The 16,092-nt window shown below is 25.4% G+C and overlaps 2 protein-coding genes across 2 annotated transcripts; both read left to right on the top strand.

Annotated features, from left to right (window-relative positions):
• The first annotated feature begins 3,792 nt into the window (after positions 1-3,792).
• Positions 3,793-9,230, top strand: LOC119689718. The gene is made up of 2 exons (XM_038104608.1): positions 3,793-3,890; positions 8,014-9,230. The coding sequence occupies exon 2, from the start codon at positions 8,077-8,079 to the stop codon at positions 9,145-9,147; it is 1,071 nt and encodes a 356-aa protein (XP_037960536.1). The 5' UTR covers positions 3,793-3,890; positions 8,014-8,076; the 3' UTR covers positions 9,148-9,230.
• On the top strand, positions 3,954-5,024 carry LOC119688400. Its single transcript, XM_038103079.1, has one exon. It carries the CDS (start codon positions 3,954-3,956, stop codon positions 5,022-5,024), a length of 1,071 nt encoding a protein of 356 aa, XP_037959007.1.
• Positions 9,231-16,092: the final 6,862 nt, after the last annotated feature.

Raw genomic sequence — 16,092 nt, 5'->3', positions numbered from 1 at the left:
AAATTTCGGCATTTAAGCAAGTCACATAAATAATAATGACATTGGTAAAGAAAATTATATATATGACATCTTTGGGAGGAAAAAAAAAATTTCAACATTGCTGAGAATTGTAACTAAACAAGAGAATACGCAGGGCAAGAAACCGCACGATAGCTAAAGTGATGCAAATTCCACCTGCTCGTCCTAGCATTGGAAGTGCTTGCTAATATTGGAACGCAGAATTTTTATTAGTAAGTTTTTTTAATTGGGCGTTACGTTTCAATGTTCAATGTTGTGACATATGTTTTTCTTGATGTGTCTTTATCTGCTCTTCTCTGTGTAACTTATTCATCATATCTCTGTTGTTATTTCATTATATTTCTTCAAATTTTTATATGTTCTTTGTATATGTATATGTCTATTTTTTTCATTACATTAATTAACAACTTTTTCTACAATTTCAAGTTTATTCAGTTTATATCCTCTCCATTTATTAGTATCTGTATCTGTTTTTTGTTTTTATTCTTTTCTTTATTCATTATTTATTTTTTATTTATTTTTATTTCTCTATTTATTTCTCGTTTATATATAGTCATACATTTTTATTCTTTTTCCACTTCATTATTTAACAACTTTCTACACTATTTTCATTTTATTCGATTTATATTCTCTTCATCTATTACCCATGTTTTTTTATTCATATATATTCTTTATTTCTTTTTTTTATTCCCAATTTTATATTATCCGAGATATATTTATATATATTTTATATATTCTAGTCCTCCACTCTTTATCATTTTTAACCACATTATTTAACAACTTTCTACACCATTTTCATTTTATTCTATATATATTCTCTTCATCCATTATCTACGTTTTTTATTCATATATATTCTTTATTTCTTTTTTTTATTCCCAATTTTATATTATCCGAAATACATTTATATATATTTTATATATTCTAGTCCTCCATTCTTTATCATTTTACACCACATTATTTAACAAGTTTCTACACCATTTTCTTTTTATTCTATATATATTCTCTTCATACATTATCTACGTTTTTAGTCATATATATTCTTTACTTATTTTTTTTATTCTCAATTTTATATAATCCGAAATATATTTATATATATTTTATATTATCTAGTCCTCCATTCTTCATCTTTTTCCACCACATTATTTAACAACTTTCTACACTATTTTCATTTGCTTCTATTTATATTCTCTTCATACATTATCTACGTTTTTTATTCATATATATCATTTTTCATTTTTTTCTTTTTATTCCATTATATATCGACTAAGTTTTATAAGTTTCAATTTATATACTTTTTTTTACACACTTTTTGTCCTCCTCTATTCACCCATTCCACTTTCTAAACTATTTTAATTTTATTCGTTTTATATTCTCTTCATACACTACAACATTTTTAATAATTATTTTTTTTTTTTGCTCGTTTTCTGTACTGTACTATGTTTTAGTTTTATATGTATTGTGACCAAAAATTTTTATTATATTAAATCATTATATGCAAATGTAATATAAGAATTATCTGATACATATTATTCCTCGTTTTTAATCCAATTATATGTTACAAATCTGCAGGGCAGACTTTAAGATTGCTAAAATAGGAAACATATATATTTTATATTGTATTTTAATTGTCTGTCTTAATGAAATATTTTTAGAAGCTGTTTAAACTCCTAACAATATGCAAAATAATTGAATATAAATCTACCAACTAAATTTAGTTCCATACATTTATGATTAAAAAAAAAACAAATTTTATATAGTTTTTCGAAACGCTGCCTCAAACATTTTTTTTAATTTCGTCTGTGAAAGAATAAATTACCTCAACGATTCTCCGCTTCAGGTATCAAACAGATATAGCCCAGAAATATTTTACAAAAATGTCATAGAAACAGCACATTTATAGACCGTGTTAAAAGAAATCATTTTATCTAGAATCCATTCATTCCGATTAGGTATAAGAAATTCAAACCACAGTTTGGGGTCTGAGTTAAAGCAAATGTTGTTATTTGAAACATAGACTCGCATATTCTGCTTCAATATGACAGCGTATCATATGTTAATTCCAGACCAGCGGATGAGAGTATTCAGTCTGGTTGACACTAACTCAGCTTACTGTCAGAACCCGAGAAGGCAGCCAAAAAAGCAAAGCGTAAAAAAATCTTTGCTGAGTTGGAATGTGGAGGCCATCCTACTTATTTTATCGAGCAGTTTTATATATCTCGCCTTTATATTATATATTATTTTGTCGCCAACAAAATACAGTCCCGTAAAGAAGGAATGATAGTTGTATTAGGATCAGAGTATAATTTCAGTTTGGAAAAAGGAAAATATACAACAAGCCAACAATAATACACCACAAAAGTAAAATCAAATATCTTGCGAAATATATTAACTATATATTATTTTGAATTTGTACAAACTTATTATTTACTTCGCTTCCAAAAAGTATACAAGCAAATCAACTTTAATGATTTGTAGTGAATATATTTGCAAAATATGGATATGATATAATACATCTATGGCAAATCATTAAATTCCTTCACCGATTCCGTTTTTATCTCTTTACTTCATTTTATCGTAGCATCCTTACTTACTAAAGTCTTTCGTTTGTGTACATTCTTCGCAATATTTGACCCACGTTACCACAATATGTAGTTAATCTATTCCGATTCCCTTTTGAGCTTCAACAGATTTCAATAGATTTCAGCATTATTTTTTTTAATGTTATGAAGTTAAAGTTAACAAATGTTGGCATTCCGTGAAGAACATTTTCAGTTGCCCTCAACATTCTATTTATGTACTTATCCTTTTTTCTATAGAGAGTTCGTACATCATACTCTCAAAATTGTCCATCAATCGACCTTTGCTCCTTTAGTGTTGTGCCTTTCTTGTAAACTTAATAAAATATGCTTTGATTATAGTCTTCTTTCTGGAAGATATATAATTTTAAACTAAGAACGAAAGTGACAAATATTTCCCTATACAATAAATATATTTATAGCATTAATTACCAAAAATAATTGCAACCAGTTGGCTTTGACAGACACATATTACTTACAATATTTTATATTTCTAAAAAATTTTATCAATATTTGCGAGTACATTTCACAAATGATGCACTCATTTGTGCTGTTGCTGTAAGGTTAGAATCAATACTGAATGCTCCATTGAGGTCTATCACATTAAATATTTCTCCAAACAACGTTTTATCCATGATGTATCATTTTATCAAGTAGTCACCAATTTAGTTCCTCTTTATTGATAATTTAATCCATGAAAATATAATTTTTCTGAAAATATAACATCTAACACAGTCTCTCTAAAACCAAAACCCTAGCAGAAAAGCCTAAAAAAATTGGATAAAATAAACAACACCAAAAAATCCATTTTTCTTAAGAAAATGTAGCACATTATTTAGCGCCCAGAAAAAAATTGTTTATTGTATTGTTTACCTTTTGTATGAATCCATATGTTTCAAATCTAAAGAAAATTTTTACAATATATATTACTTTCAAAATGAATTTACACTTAAGTTTTAATTATTAGAAGAAAATAAAAGCACTAAATTCGCTTCCTACCAATCGTACGGCTCTCAGGTCATGACTTCAAAAATAATTATTTAAGCTGACAAAACAAATTTATTGTAAAACTAAATAGTGACCTCACATCCAATCTCAACATTTTCAAACTTTAACTAAATATCAAAACATAGTATGTTTTGATTTTATTTATCTAACGTTAATATACTTGTCAAATAGTTTTATTTTATATTCTATAAAAAAAATTTCTATTCGAAATAGATAACGTTCATTCCGTCCCACTTTTTGGATCAATAAATTATATTTTATATTCATGTGGAGTTCACATGTTTCACATGTTTCACATGTAGATTAAATTTTATTAGTGGTCCTTATATTTTGATGCTCATTATACGAAAATGGCTAAGGCAGGAAAAAAGGTTTCTGACCAGATATCGGAAGCAGCTCAGGTCGCGGATGTGATTGGCACTCCCATACAATTTTCACAGAAATGCAAGAGAATTATAGAAGCAATAATAAGTGACTTGAATGTGTGTGATATGAAATGGAATTTATTCGTAACCGCGGTACAGAACATTGACAATTATAAAAGAATGTTGCCGTACCTGCCTGGATTTGTAAAAAACCATACACATTTAATGACGTTAATAAACGATGTTCCCTATATGTATGAGTTGTACAGCAGATTATTGAAGCAAACCAGGTCTTGTCAAAAATTCTCAATTCTGTTAGTCCATTGGGTACTTTTCGAACTAAATTTGCCAACATTTCAAAGTCTCTCTGGTGAAGATATTAACGAACTCCTGACTAAATTACCTCAAAATCAAGCGTCTGATAAGCCTACTCACATATTTAAAGTCAACTATGATGAAACGAGTGAGGAAGAAAAATTATTTAAGGCAAGAACCGGTTATTACCCGACAAAGCATACCTTTTTTGGTTGCGCAACTGATAATTTATTTGAAATACTAAGCGGAGGCTTTAAGGAGTATAGGGACAGTGGTAATAATGGAATACCATTCAATAGTGAGTGTACACGTGTAAAGAATGATACTCCCAGAACACCATGTTGCGATAATAATTCAACCATGGGTGAATCCTTTAAGGCTGTCGCATTATGTGAATTTATAGAAAGAAAGGAATACATTCATAGCAGGTCGCAGGACAAAGACTCTTATATACATATACATATTCCAGATATGATTCGCATCCGTTATGTCTTTTTTTATTGTGAAAATGTGAAAGAGATCGTAGAAGAGCTCGACCCTATAGAAGAAAATGTGATTGATAAATTTTGGAAAAGTAGTTACTTCTTACCAGTGACTGGGTGTGCTATAGCGGTTTCAGTGCTTGCATTCATATACAGAGAAGATATCAAGAAGGTCCTGTATTCAATTTCTGACGTACAAATGAAGAATGTAAAAGCTCTTGTGTCGCGCGTTTGTACTCCTTCCGACTCGCATTTTTAAACACTTTTTGGAAATAAATTTTTATTGATGTGATTGGTTTTTTGATAGTGGGACAAGTAATAAATAATATATTGTTGATTGAACTGGTAATTTTTTTTCTTTTATCAAATTAATAGTGTTGTATTCCCATTGAAATGCACATAAATTTTTTTTTTTGAGTCCTGGTGGTTACCTTGAGTAGAATCATCATTTTTTTTCAGACCGATTTGATTCTTGAGATTTTAACTTAATTAGTTCTAAAGAATATAGAGTGCTATATAGTTTTTGTAACTTATGTCACAATAACCATACTGCTTCCTGAAGTTGACTTTTTTCATTTAAAAGATTTATTTGCTTTGCTAATATTTGTTGTGATGAATTCTACATGGACCTATGTATGTGAAAGATATTCCTACTCAAAGGCCTCTTCCGTTACTTATAGATTCGAACCCTGTGTTTCAATGTAATATCCGTATCATATTCGCAAATATCGTACTATCTGCTGCGTGTTCAAATGATAATGATACCTCGTCTGCATTCTTTTTAAAGAACGCAGGCTTAAGTCGTTCCATTAAAATATTATGGTCTTTAGCTCGATGCATATAATGAAAACGCAGTCTATCTGCTATCTGCTGCATGTTCAAATGATAATGATACCTCGTCTGCATTATTTTTAAAGAACGCAGGCTTAAGTCGTTCCATTAAAATATTATGGTCTAAAGCTCGATGCATATAATGAAAACGCAGTCGCTTATTCTTTTTTTCACTTCATATGATCTCATATAAGGTGTTTTTAGTGGGTTATTCACATAATATGCTCGAGGAATCACATGTGGGCATGTATTTATGTGCTTGAAAATAAACATCGATTTCTTACCGTAATAAACTATTACGAACGAATTTGTTTTATATTATATATACTCAAAACTAAATAAGAATTGATCTTAGTGTTGTTAGTACCATAAAGCATCGACGTTGCCGATGTATGTAAATTAGTTTTGTATCTGAATCCAAACCCTAAATCCAAGGTTGCAACCATGATATTACTGATGGTAATAATTTGAATTATGTCTGTTGTTAATTACACATTAATGACGCATTAATAAAGCAACCACAGCACTTTTCTATGCAATTTAAAGCTGGAAGTAAGGTATTGCATGAATTTGTTTCGTGTCAATATCAAAGCTCGAAACAACCCATTCTCAAACTGAACTCCTTGATCTGCAGTAATTTTGTGCAGCGCACTAAATCTAGAGTTTCATATAAAGGAAAAACACATTGCCACAGTGTATCGACATATCTTTAACTGACATAATACATCAATGTGAGCGAACCACAATGCTGGATCCTAACCCAAAGCGCGTTCAAAATGTCAACTGAGTCCAACCAGGAAGTGAGTGATTCTACACTATTTTAGAAAACGTTCAACTTTTCACCTTGTAGCTTCTCAGTACTTTCATTTTAATCTGTCATTGACGACTCTTGTAGCTTTTGTTTCGTTTAGGGATGCTTCTTTGCCACTCATCATAAGTTGCTTGTTGTTGTACCTTTGTGTTGCAGGAACAGAGGGAAAAAGGCATGGTCTTAAGATACTTTTTTATTCCCGTCAAGTTCGCTATTATTATCTGTTTATACCTATAGCATTAATAAAAGTTATTTGTCTATTCAATAATATTTATTATTGTTTATCAAGTTGAATAAAAATAACACAACGAACATAAACCACCATATCCTTGCAACTAAATTTGTTAACTGTCAAACTCAAATCCAGTGTTGCCAAATGATTTTTTCATTTTCTAGTACTGCAGTTTTCTACTACGAAACAAGCTTCGAAAAGTATGAATTTGCAGTTATTTAGTGCCAAATTTTGCGCAAAATTCGTGACCTACTTTCATGTCTGTGAACTGCTAAGGGCTACGTCTCAGGCACGGCAAAATCAGCTCTTTCGGGCTAAGACGAAAATGCAAGTTATGTAGACTGTCACATCAGTATTGCCAATTTCGTATTTTTACAACGTTTTGGTACTTTTTGATTTTGCTTAAATTTAAAAGAAAATATAGATATGCTCACTTTCAATTTGCCACCAAAAATAACCAGCAAAAAAAAAACTCATAGAGGCTATAATAATATTATTTTATTATTATATTATTTTATAATAATTGTTAATTTTATAATAATTGTTAGATTAACTAATTCGCTACTATTTGCCAAATCATATAAATGGTATTCTATTTAAATTCAACAGATCGTGCAAAAAAAAAACAAAAACTGTTTACTGTTCATTTTACATTTGACAAAACCTTAGTTCAGTTAGCCGTAACTTTTGAGGGCGTTATCATAGAAGTATGTATCAAAAAATATAAATATTTTTGAATACAAGTGTATTAGGAGACACAAAGTTTCAAACAATTTTCTTTTTACTAGACCAAGAAATATTCTGTTACAAATATTTTGACGATCTTTTTTTCCTAAGAACAGCAGTTCACCGCACCTAACGATATACCTTCAGTTCACATTAAATTTAAATCTGCGATATCATTAATTGAATTACTTGAGGATATAGACTGAGAAAAAGTTTGGCACTATATTTCACGAATCCTGTTGTTTTTATTTTTAGCCTCATCTTGAAGAGCTAACTGTCAAAGACAACATGGTCTATTATAAATAATCATGTAGTAATTCAAATATAGACAAATTTAAAGAGAAAAACATTTGACATTTGAGTTTATTACCACTATTAACTCAAGACCCTAACAAAGATATAATATAATGACAAAACATATTTATTGAGAAATTAAATTGTGACCTCACATCCAATCTCAACATTTTCAAACTTTAACTAAATATCAAAACATAGTATGTTTTGATTTTATTTATCTAACGTTAATATACTTGTCAAATAGTTTTATTTTATATTCTATAAAAAAAATTTCTATTCGAAATAGATAACGTTCATTCCATCCCACTTTTTGGATCAATAAATTATATTTTATATTCATGTGGAGTTCACATGTTTCACATGTAGATTAAATTTTATTAGTGGTCCTTATATTTTGATACTCATTATACGAAAATGGCTAAGGCAGGAAAAAAGGTTTCTGACCAGATATCGGAAGCAGCTCAGGTCGCGGATGTGATTGGCACTCCCATACAATTTTCACAGAAATGCAAGAGAATTATAGAAGCAATAATAAGTGACTTGAATGTGTGTGATATGAAATGGAGTTTATTCGTAACCGCGGTACAGAACAGTGACAATTATAAAAGAATGTTGCCATACCTGCCTGGATTTGTAAAAAACCATACACATTTAATGACGTTAATAAACGATGTTCCCTATATGTATGAGTTGTACAGCAGATTATTGAAGCAAACCAGGTCTTGTCAAAAATTCTCAATTCTGTTAGTCCATTGGGTACTTTTCGAACTAAATTTGCCAACATTTCAAAGTCTCTCTGGTGAAGATATTAACGAACTCCTGACTAAATTACCTCAAAATCATGCGTCTGATAAGCCTACTCACATATTCAAAGTCAACTATGATGAAACGAGTGAGGAAGAAAAATTATTTAAGGCAAGAACCGGTTATTACCCGACAAAGCATACCTTTTTTGGTTGCGCAACTGATAATTTATTTGAAATACTAAGTGGAGGCTTTAAGGAGTATAGGGACAGTGGTAATAATGGAATACCATTCAATAGTGAGTGTACACGTGTAAAGAATGATACTCCCAGAACACCATGTTCCGACAATAATTCAACCATGGGTGAATCCTTTAAGGCTGTCGCATTATGTGAATTTATAGAAAGAAAGGAATACATTCATAGCAGGTCGCAGGACAAAGACTCTTATATACACATACATATTCCAGATATGATTCGCATCCGCTATGTCTTTTTTTATTGTGAAAATGTGAAAGAGATCGTAGAAGAGCTCGACCCTATAGAAGAAAATGTGATTGATAAATTTTGGAAAAGTAGTTACTTCTTACCAGTGACTGGGTGTGCTATAGCGGTTTCAGTGCTTGCGTTCATATACAGAGAAGATATCAAGAAGGTCCTGTATTCAATTTCTGACGTACAAATGAAGAATATAAAAGCTCTTGTGTCGCGCGTTTGTACTCCTTCCGACTCTCATTTTTAAACACTTTTTGGAAATAAATTTTTATTGATGTGATTGGTTTTTTAATAGTGGGACAAGTAATAAATAATATTTTGTTGATTGAACTGATAATTTTTTTTCTTTTATCAAATTAATAGTGTTGTATTCACATTGAAATGCACATAAATTTTTTTTTTTGAGTCCTGGTGGTTACCTTGAGTAGAATCATCATTTTTTTTCAGACCGATTTGATTCTTGAGATTTTAACTTAATTAGTTCTAAAGAATATAAAGTGCTATATAGTTTTTGTAACTTATGTCACAATAACCATACTGCTTCCTGAAGTTGACTTTTTTCATTTAAAAGATTTATTTGCTTTGCTAATATTTGTTGTGATGAATTCTACATGGACCTATGTATGTGAAAGATATTCACACTCAAAGGTCTCTTCCGTTACTTATAGATTCGAATTCTATGCTTTAATATAACATCTAGAAATATTATTTGTTTTATTGTATTTAAAAATTAATTAAAAAACAAAATACCATATTATTTAATTAGATATTCAAGTGCGTTTATCAGGTGTACGCATGATCTATTCTTGTAGTATTAATATTGGTCTGCTTTTAGAAGTCACTCTACAACTGAATGGTTTCATCTTTTATTATATTAGCTAAGTTAATTAATCACTATTTTTTATCATTTTTTAACTTACAATCATGTAGAGTTGTCCATATACATTTTATTTCTTTCTTTTTATTTCTTCAGGTATTTGGTTTAATTTTACATCGGATACCAAAACATTTCATTAGTTATAGTCTAGTACTTACCTATTGAATATTACCGGCTAAGAATTCATTTTTTTATTATATACTAAATCAGTGTTAACCACAGTAGAATATTATATATTGTGATAATATTTCTCTCAGGGAAATGAAATTGTTTATGTAAATGAATATCAATGATTTTGGTACAGATCTGCAGAGATCCGTATGATGTGTCAAAGAAGAACATTTCTAACCGCTTTAATAAATTTAAAGCAATTTATTAATTGAAATATTTCTAGCTGTAGCAATAGTTCAATATAGTATTCAATAATTCTGCATAAATAAAAGCCATCATTAAGCCAATTATAAGAACAGGTAATGGGTAATAACATTGATTGTGTGGTGGTCAAAATGCTGCAATCAGAAAATTTTAATTAGATAAAATTTAGATAATAACAGAATTAGTAAGGGTGAGCTATGCATGCGCTTGCTAGATAGAGAATTTTTTAGAATTATTATACGCCTTATTGAAAAATCTATATCGGGTACTTTAATAACAGCCAAGTGTTATAATTGAGTAGTCAGCAAATTTAGAATACAATAGGCCAATATAATAGGCTTGATAAAATGATCTATAGTGACGTAATATACGATCTGTTGCAGAACACCACCTGGCAGCAGAATTCTGAACAAAGCAGTGGTTTAAAGGTTATTGCATGGACCCATTAGGCAAGAAATGGAAAGTTTGGGAAATTAAAATCGATATTAAGGACTAAAAGCACGCAATAGACACATTTCGTGAAACATTATTAGTCCACCAAAGATTATAAACTAATGAGGAAAAGATATCGCTTGTATTCATAAGGTAGTTACATTCATCATCTTTCGTTTTTTTGCAAATATTTTCAAATTGACTTTATATACATACAATAGTAATAATTTCATATTAAGGATTTAGTTATATATTTTTAATACCAGGAGTACGATTCAAGCTCATATTAATATTACTTAATAACCGATACCGCTTTGACTATAGCTTAATTCAATACAATATCTTTATATTTTTATTGAAACTATATTTGGTCTCTAATTAATCCTTTATAAAAAATTAGTTTCCGTTAGTTTCATCCACAGCTGTTAACAGTAATAATCCGTAAATATTATTGCTTTTATTTTATTTTTCACTACTATTAGCGTAATATTTGTTTCTGTTTATTTATAAAAGTAAATTTCTTTTGTATTTTAATTTAATTGTATGAATTAATTAAGAAAAAATTATATTTTGATTTTTATTTAAATGTTTGCATCAATGACATTAATTGCCTTTATTGGAATTTTGCTAACGAAATATTATATCTATATACTATATGTTTAAATATAATAATAAAATATAATTCATTATATTATGTGAGTTTCATTATTTTTGAATTGTATTTCATTAAAACATTAATATATATTTAGTGCACAAGTCCACACTTTTAATGTCTGACTTAATATTTGTTAAGAGTTATTTTATTTTATTATATTTAATTTTATTTTATTTAATTTTATTTAATTTTATTTTATTTTATTTTATTTTATTTTATTTTATTTTATTTTATTTTATTTATTCTTATTTTTTATTTTATTTATTTTATTTTATTTATTTATTTATTTATTTTTATTTTTTTATTTATCTTTATTTTTTATTTATTTTTATTTTTTATTAATTTTTATTTTTTTATTTATTTTAATTTTTTATTTATTTTTTCTTTTTTATTGTTTTTATTTTTTATTTGTTACTTTATTTTTTTTTTCTTTTTTATTGTTTTTATTTTTTTTTTATTGTTTTTATTTTTTATTTATTTATTTATTTTATTTATTTCTTTATTTTATTTATTTTATTTATTTCTTTTTATTTATTTCTTTATTTTATTTATTTCTTTGTTTTATTTATTTCTTTATTTTATTTATTTATTTATTTTATTTATTTAATTTATTTTATTTATTTATTTATTTTATTTATTTTTATTTTATTTTATTTTATTTTATTTTATTTTATTTTATTTTATTTTATTTTATTTTATTTTATTTATTTATTTTATTTTATTTTATTTTATTTTATTTTATTTTATTTTATTCTATTTTATTTTATTTTATTTGGACTTATTTTATTTCAAGTTTTTTGTTACATCGTTTCACATCATTTTATTTCCCTTTTTTTTATTTATTATTCTATTTAATCATTTATTTTGTTTTATTTATTTTTTATTTATTGTATTATTTACTTTCATTTATATAAACTCTTATTTTTTGTTTTATTTTAATTTATTTAAATTAATTAATTTCATTTCTTTTATTTTATTCAAAACAATTTAAAAATAAATTGTCGGTCTTATTTTATATTATTTCATTTATATTATTATACAAATTAATATAATAATTTTACTTCAGTTCTTTTCGGTTAAATTTATTTAACGTTATTAATTTGATTTTTTTTTTATTATAACATTTTATTCAATTTTTTTTAATTTTTTTTTGTCTTATTTCATTTATAATCCCATATTATTTACTTTTATTTTATTTCATTTTGTTTATTTTATTTCATATTATTTTAATTTAAACTTCTATATTAAAATTGAAATTATTTTAAAAAATTAAATAACCTTAATTCTTTTGGTAATTTGGTTGCCAAGGTTGTTTTATATTTTATTTATTTTATTTTAATTTTCTTTATTTATTTATTTTATTTTAAAATATTTATTTTATTTTAAAATATTTATTTAATTTTAAAATATATATTTTGTTTTAAAATATTTATTTTACTTATTTAATATTTTAATTATCTGTAATGATAATTATTTATTTAAATTTATTTATTTCGTTTTATTGTATCTACAATTCTACGTTATTTTCCTTATATTATACGGATATTGTATTATACTATATATGTTATATATTATTTTATTTCACACATCATTTATTTTAACAATTTATTTTATATTATTCTATTTTATTCATTAAAATATTATTTTCTTTTGTTTTATATATATTTATATATAATAATTTGTTCTTAAATGAATTGTTAATCTATTTCATAAATTATTTCATACAAATTTATTTTTATACAAATTTATTATTATATATAAAAATTATATTCTTCTTTATTTTTCAATAAAATATTTCAATAATTTATTTGTTTCCATATTTTTCTTTATTCTTACTAAAGGAAGAAATGAAGTATTAGCCTTTTTAAAAATTAAGTTTCATCCGATATTTTATTTTATATAGTTTATTTTATTTATTAACTAGAAAAAAAAGTAAACTAAAAAAATATGGTAAATAAAATTATTATATTTTTATTTTATTTTTATTTGTTAATTTCAATTTATTTATTTTAGTTCACTTATTTTATTTATTAATTTTAACTAACTAATTAATTTCAATCGTACTACAATAGTTTTTTTTTATTTCAATTACTTCATTTTATCTGTTATATTATTTTGTTAGCCTCTTCTTAAAGTTTTATAATATTGTGAAATATCTTATATAAAAAATTTTATTTAAATTAAAAAAAAAACATCATCAACATATAATCATTTGTTTCAACATTAAGTGTTTTTTCTTGAATAGTTTTTTATATGTAAATTTAAAACGCATATTTAATATATATATCTGATATATATCGACTTGAACTAATTTTTTATTAAATGTAATTAAATATTATTTAAAAAAATATTTAAAAACATTGTATATAATATTTTGTAATGCAAATTTTGTTATGTGTCTTTTCTCATTTAATAAAAATACATTTATGTATATATTATTTATAATGATCATTATTGTAATTACAATTCCGAACAGAATCATATGTTGCTTAATATCAATCTATTATTCCCAAACATCATTGCTTATGGAAACTCTTCAGTAACTATTCTGATATATAGTAAATATATACATATATATTTCAAACGAACAATTTACAATTTTTCATAAGTCTGTTAAAAATACGCTCTGGTAATAAATAATCTCGATACCACAGCCAATGCTAAGCTTGATATAATAGTTCAAATTAGTACACTTTCAGAAGTAAACTGATTCAGTGTAGGTTTCCTATTATTCTAAAAAGAATGTTTTAAATTGTAAAAAATCAATCTAAACCAATTACTATTTACCTACACCTAAAACTATAACTAAGAATCAGTTGTGTGTCTTATTTCTGGATGAAGTTTTATATTAATATTTCTCATTATACTCTCCCCTCGCTCTTCCCCTCTCTCCCCTGATTACTGGAGTGAAATTTTCTTTTCACAAAGCTGTGGAAATCTTCTCCATTCATTCCTAAGAGGTGTTTTAGTGGGTTCAAGTCTCACACTGTGGCTTTCGATACTACCACCTACTGTCAAAAAAAAATTTTGTGATAGTATGAAGACGTAGAGCGTAGAAGAGGTAGTATGGAAAACAAAGGGCATAATCCTTACAAGAAGCAAGGCACTATGAATATGCATGCTTTACAATACCTGTATATATAAAATGAGGTTATATTATATATGCATATTTATGAAAAGAAAATCTAGGCATATCTTAAACATAATTTATAATCGTTACTTAATGACTTAACGATAAGTTCCTTCTTGACATACGTCTCTCAATTTTATATAATTAGTAATTATAATAATAATATTATTGCCTAGAATAAAAGTAGTATATTCTATAGATGAAATTATTTTATTACTCCATGCACTCCAATGGTAATATCAAAACAATATTCACTCCTTACCAAACTGTGTAACAAAAAAAAATTTATTTTTTCTACAAATACAGAAAAATACTTTAGAATTTAACTATAAACAGTCGATTCCATTTGCTTAGATGCATTACAATAAAAAATCTCTTAAGGAATATAAACAATATTAACTACTCGTATAAACAATACATCTCATTTGCTCATATCTATCACATATAAAAGTATCTTTCGAGAATCGTCAGGTAAGTGTAATATAAGCTAATTAGTATCCAATATACGTATATATCTTACGAAGATACGTCTTCATAATATCTTTCGAATACACAATATATGAATCAAACCAAAGCTTTTGTTATTTAATGTAATATAATGGTATATATATTTATAAATTATATATTTAATAATAATTTTGTTTTTTAACGAGTTAATAGGTCTTTAGCTAAATAATAAACTTTTCAAAAAATAGATTATAGTCGAAATATCGGTTAGAATAAAATCTTTTAAATAAAAAATTTTTTAAAAAGTTTATTATTTAACTATTGACCAATTAGCTACTTAAAAAACAAAATAATTATTAAACATGTTTGATCATTAAAACAATAAATTATATATTTAATTTTGTCGGGTATTGTACAGTTGAAATATATATAATTTTGTCAGTTATATCTCAGCAATAGCATTCACAAATTACATTTTTGCCATAATGTCAATAAATTTTTAAGTGTTTTAATTCTTAAAAATTTTTTTTACCAATGCTAAATTTTTCTAACAATTATATTTATAAGCTAAAAATACTAGAACTAAAAACAATATTTTTATATAAATATTTACCTACTTGAATATAATATTAATAATTGTACCGAAATTATTTAATGTTTGCATATCCTAAAAAAGTTCCTTTTAATATGCATATAACACGGAATTCCATTTAATTTTATATAATTTTTCTATATGCTTTTTATATATACATATGAATTTTTTTCTTTCAATCTAATAAAGCTATTATAATCGAAATGATAAGTTTTGATCATTTTAAAACCTTACTCTATTGTTTATTATCCAATAATTTTATTAATTAAATTAAGTTATTAATTAAATATTCTCTTATTCTTTATGTTTTAATAATATATATTATTTATATTTTTCTTTTTTATTATTAATATTTAATTTTCTTATATATTATAGCTTATGTTATATTTAATTAACTCAATGAATTGTTAGTAATCTATTATAATATTTAATATCATAAACTCTTTTTAATATAATTATGATGAAAAATTAATATTTAACATTCTTCACAGTATATACAAAGTAAATTTAATTATTTTAGTAAAATACATATTATTTTTTTTCCTTAATGTTTATAATAGTATTTAAAGTTTTTCTTATATATACTCATTGCATTAAGTAACTAAAATTCTATTTCTATAATATTATTATTATTATATTATTATTTTATTTTATATTATTATATTATTTTATATTATTATTTTT

The sequence above is a fragment of the Teleopsis dalmanni genome, chromosome X (genome assembly GCF_002237135.1).
Source record: "Teleopsis dalmanni isolate 2A chromosome X, ASM223713v2, whole genome shotgun sequence".
NCBI classification, from domain to species: Eukaryota; Metazoa; Arthropoda; class Insecta; order Diptera; family Diopsidae; genus Teleopsis; species Teleopsis dalmanni.
Note: the sequence above shows the minus strand (reverse complement) of the source record. Positions and strands in the feature narration are given on the sequence as shown.

Excerpts from the sequence above, each read along its gene's own strand:
- LOC119689718 (XM_038104608.1), top strand. The coding sequence starts at position 8,077 with ATGGCTAAGGCAGGAAAAAAGGTTTCTGACCAGATATCGGAAGCAGCT.
- LOC119688400 (XM_038103079.1), top strand. The coding sequence starts at position 3,954 with ATGGCTAAGGCAGGAAAAAAGGTTTCTGACCAGATATCGGAAGCAGCT.